Here is a 5,571-nt window from a genome sequence, read left to right on the forward strand (position 1 = left end):
GGGGGGGAAGGGAGGGAAATGCATGGGACTATGGTGGTGGCACACGGGTGATTTGGTGATGGGAAACCCGCGGGGATTACAATTGAGATGGAAAAAAAAATGTGCAAAATGATGTAAAAATAAACTTTTGTAATAATTAAAAAAAAAAGATGTATTTATGCATACAGAATTGGGGTACAGGTGAGAGATGTGGGGAGTGAGAGGATTCACTAGACAGTGGGAAGCAGAAAAGGCACATGTACTAAAATACACTGCTGAGGGGAGCAGTCAGGAGAGATCTGCCACACCATGTGGGTCACCTTCCTGGCTGGGGATTGAACTCACGCTGCAGTGGCTACTGGAGCTTCGTAGTGCTGGGCTTTTACCTGTTGTGCCACCAGGGAGGGCCCTTCCCTTTGGAATTTTCCCCTTTGTCACTTGTGTAGCTTTCTAGGAGAAGATTGCTAAATTTTGCTATATGCAATGCTTGTAATGATAGAGTCTTGCTAAATAGAGGTTCTTTGGAGTATATCAAGCAAACAAACAAAAAAAGACCCTCTTCTTTGTTGCAAAAGAGGCTAAAAGTAGGGGAGGAGTAATAGGAAGAATATGTCCTGATGTTAAAAAAAATATATGAATGTTATTTTCAAAATCATAAATGAGTGAAAATATAAATTAAAGAGACAAAATACACTCAACTAGATCTAATGACATACCTTTGATCATATTGTAAATGGCCATAAAATATGCCCTACTGGTTTTAAGATTTAATTTGATTTGAAGGCTGATGGCAAGCATGACTGATACTGTGAACTGTCACATAAAATTATATAAAATGATAATTAGATATTTTCCAAATGATTAAAGATAAGTATATTTAAATAAGGATACAGTGTACATTAAAAACCTCATCTCATACTCAGAAGCAACAATAAAAAGAGAATAGCAAAAACAACCACAAATTGAAATGAATTATTAATTGTGTTCAACAGTGCTACTACACAGTTAAGAGTATTGCTCAACAAAGTTAGTTTACTACTGTATACAAACTATGTGCAGCATAAAATGAATGATTTGGGTCCCTGCAAAAAGACAATTTGAAAGGACTTTAAAACACCAGAGAAGGGCAATTTAAATAAGAGAATTTAGGTAGTTAGAAAATATAGTAAAAGAAGACAACTAAGGTTTTATGATTTCTTAATTCAGAATAAAAGTCAGAAAAGGAATGTCTGAAGACCATAAATTAATATGGATAAAAAACAAGCATCAACACAGATTTTACACTAGATTCCTATTTGTCAAGAATGGACCCAGACACCCATGAATGCACAAAAATGCACCCATGATTAGATAAGTTTAAGCACGTTCATACATTGAATAAACACTTCAATTTTTTCTGCTGGACATATTAATGACATAAAACTTTTTAAACAACCCTGAGCTTTAAGGAGCTCCCAGATTGACAGAAGTCAACAACTTAGTATCATGGAAAAGTTGCTATGGAATATATGGGGGAGAGTGAAATATTCTGTCCAAAGGTTATCCAAAAATAATGCTTGAATTAATTTCTGACTAGGAGTTTTTGTAAGAATGTGGAAGAAGGTTAACTCAGGAAGAACATGCAGTGTGTGCAGAGATTTAAGAGTCACAGTTTAGAGAACCGCAAATCGTTTTCCACATGAATTAAATGTGACTCTTCAAAAGAAAAACAATGTCATGGTGGGACTTTATAAAATATGTGTGTATATATATATATATCATATAGATCACTCACACATGTTACTGAGTTTGACACTTAATATGAGTATGATGGAAAGCAAAAGGATTTTTTTTAAAAGATTTATTTATTTATACATGTAAGAATTATAGGCCTGGCCCTCCCTGGTGGCGCAGCGGGTTAAAGCACAGCACTGAGAAGCTAAAGCCACTTCCGCATGAGTTTGATTCCCACCTGCCCCGGAGGAGACCACATGGCGTGGCAGACCTCTCCTGACCCAGTCGCTGCTCCCCTCAGCAGTCGATCTGCCTGTTCTGCTCCCCACTGTCTCTGGTGAAGCCTCTCACTGCCCCTGCACCTCTGGCCTGTATCCCAGTTCTGTATGCATAAATAAATAAATCTTAAAAAAAAATATATATATATACAGAATTATAAGCCATGGGGAAGGTGGTGAGAGTATTCACCAGAGACAGAGTGGGAGCAGAACAAACAGATCTACTGAAACAGATACACTGCTGAGGGCAGCAGTGGGCAAAACAGGAGAGGTCTGCTGCATCATGTGCGTTAACTCCCTCACACTATTGTGAAGCATTTAGTATTGAGGCTTTCACCTCTGCACCACCAAGAAATCCCAAAAGCTAAAGGATTTTAAGCTAAAAGTCACATGATTAAATTTGCCTTACAGAAAAGATCTATTTTACTGCTGTGTAGAAGAAGCAATAAAAGAAAAGGAAACAGATGGGGAGACCTAATGAACAGTTACTAATTTTTCTGGACAAAGACGCTAAACACTTGATTAAAATCACAGAGAAGGCTAAGGGCATAAGATTTGAAGATTTCCAGGGAGGGGAAAAACACAGCTTGATGATAAAATACTATGTTGAATTTATTATGAGAAATGCTATACATATAGTCTTTCTTACTTAACCATAACATGAACAACAAAATTATTTTGAAGAAGCACACCTAAATTGGTTAAGGAGTATGTATGACCTGGATTGCTTTCTCACAAAGACTAAGTAACTGAAGGTCTATAAAATACATTAAAATTTAAGTCCTTTTCACTTTGGAAATACTAACATTAATTTACTCCTCTATTTTATGAATTAAATAACTAAAACTTAAAAAAACTACGGTACATTATAAGTTAAAGTATAATGAAAGTTATCATGATTTTCATAGAAGTTACCTGATGTTGAAGACAAAGATTACAAAAGAATGATATGAAAAACAGTTCAGTACTTATTATTATTGTAAATAGTAATTATTATATTGAGTAGCAATTCTACTTCACAACCTGTGTCTAAATATCTTCATGATAGTGAGTCTGAAAATGGGAATATAATAATGGACATAATAATGGGAATATAATAATGGACATACTAAAGTATACCTTGTTCCTATAGGCTCAGGAATTTTGGTATCACATTATTGTACTAAATATGGTTATTCACTTAAAGAAGCATTTTCAAGTCTGTATTAATATTTACACATAGAATTAAAATCTGTTTTCAAAAGGAAAATTGAATCTGATCTACAGATCAGATCATTTATACATAAGCAATATATATAATTAAGTACTACCAATTGATAAGCTACACTCTAGCTTTTAAAAACTGACTTTGAATTACTAACTGAAGAAACTATTACAATGCATATAATAAAATCTGCTACAAGAAATAGGAGGGCTAGTTGTGGTCTCAGAGGTACACTTGAGCCTTCTGAAAATATTAAGTTATACATAATAATTATTCATAAGTCAGTTAACATTAATCATCAATGAAATTAAACCTGCCAAAACTTTCTAGGAATAAGAAAGATCACAGTACCATTCAGAGAATAATAATATAAAAAAGCCAAAACAGTTGTGGAATAATCTTGAGTTTGAGTACACACAGTAAGGATTTCTACCCCCAAAACTTAAGTAGATACTTCAGAGTGCATGATTCAAACAAAGAATGTATTTAACTAATGTCTATCTGCTTTAAGCATTATATAAAATATCTGAAGCCAAACTATTCTATTACATTTCTGTGCGAAAAGGAGCAACATAAACAATTCTAGGTTAGCATTTGCTATTACAATTTCAAGAAACATGTTAAGTCCAAAAAATTGTTTGCAATTAGGTAAATATGGCAACAAACTACGGTAAAGTCAGCAGAAACAAAAAGGTATATAAAGTTAAAAAAATTAACTTTCATTATCCTTAAGTTTAGTTTCATAAAACTGATTTTCAAGTGATATTCAAGGACATTATAAAAAAGCCTGTAGTCCAAGACTTTTTGACAATGCAATCTCCTTTAATATTTGATGTCAACCAAAAGAATACAATTTCATAGTTATTCTTCCACATATATCCTTAAAATTTCTTGTAGAGATATCCATGAATGAGTTCCATTCTTCTGCACTTATGACAATCTGTCATCATTTTGTTTAGGTCTACTCGTACTATTCACAATTGTTCCTTAGAAGTTAAAAACATTTACATTTATAATATATTAATGTATTATTTAGGAAATTATATATCCTATTAAGAGTTGTATACCCTCACTCCTCAGACTATTTAATGAAATTTTTATTATGAAATGCTGATTTAGAGTTATTGAACTGAGTTTACTGGAGGTAATTTTACATGCCTTGGACTTGTGGGAACCGCCCCAATTTTCATCCACAAACTTCAAGAATAGCTCCTGCATATAGCTGCAAAAGGAAAAACAGAAATTTAAAAGTTGGTATAAATTAAAAGATGTATTTATAATACAAATAAAAATTTCACAGCATAAACATTGCCATTAAACAGCTATGTAAATCATACAGATGCCTGAGTTGAACAGAAAGATTTAGTTCCAAATAAAAAAGGGAATGCAGACCCAAGGATATTAAATAGTAAAGGAGCCCTACTTAGAATATAAAAGGAGATATGAAGACTTGACAATGAACTAGAATATATAATAGGTGATATCCTAGGGAGTTTTTCACAAAATCTTAAGACATTCTATAGCTTTTAAAAATTTTCTTAGGATGCTATGGAGAATAATATACTTAATGAGAATTCTGGATAATATTTAAATGAACTGGTCAATGTTTTAAGATTAAAGAGAACAAAAATCCTTATCTTTAAAAAAGTAATTTTATTAAGTATTATGTAAAAACGTTACAGGAAAACTAGTAAAATTTTATAAAGAACTTAAATGTTAATATTTTCTTACTAAAATTCAGTTGAAATGGATTCAGTAGGTAAATATCTTTTCTAGCTACAGACATGTACATTCTTTTCATAGTAATGCAAATATTTTATTGCAATGAATTCAGATGAAATTATTTCAAGGATAAAGATCACTTTTTTTGATATGGAGCCTGCCCATTCTTTTTATAGTAATTTGGAAATGCTGTCACATTCAGAGAAGGCAGCCATTTGTAAGAACATACTATATCTTATTACATTTCTTCTTACTTCTAGACTACCACATTTATCTTTTATTCTAGGTCCAGATGGATTTCAATTTTTAAGCTCTAAAATAATATAAAAATCACATGTACTATTCACGTTTATTTTAGATACTTTGGAAAGTATAGAAAAGCACAAAATAGAAATTAAAGTTACCTCCATTCCATTTATTCAAAAGAAAATAGCCTATTTTTTTTTTAGATATGTTTATTTATTCATATAGAACTGGGGTATAAGCCAGAGGTGCAGGGGCAGTGATAGGATTCACCAGAGTCAGAGTGGGCAGCAGAACAGGCAGACGGACGAAGTACACTGCTGAGGGGATCAGCGGGTGAGGCAGGAGAGGTCTGCTGTGCCAGGTAGATCACCTCTGGGGGAGGGATCAAACTAGGCTGCTGCTTGTCTTGCTTGCAGCTACGCACTAACC

At 33.2% G+C, this 5,571-nt stretch overlaps 1 protein-coding gene across 1 annotated transcript in view; it reads right to left on the minus strand.

Annotated features, from left to right (window-relative positions):
* Positions 1–5,571, minus strand: part of LOC101633248 (15 kDa selenoprotein) — a 34,372-nt gene that overhangs the window by 7,690 nt on the left and 21,111 nt on the right. Inside the window, exon 3 of the mRNA XM_004679184.2 lies at positions 4,333–4,396. Within this exon, the coding sequence (XP_004679241.2) occupies positions 4,333–4,396 (64 nt within the window). The remainder of the gene's footprint in view (positions 1–4,332; positions 4,397–5,571) is intronic.

The sequence above is a fragment of the Condylura cristata genome, unplaced genomic scaffold (assembly GCF_000260355.1).
Source record: "Condylura cristata isolate star-nosed mole 26May11 unplaced genomic scaffold, ConCri1.0 scaffold00008, whole genome shotgun sequence".
Lineage (NCBI taxonomy): Eukaryota > Metazoa > Chordata > Mammalia > Eulipotyphla > Talpidae > Condylura > Condylura cristata.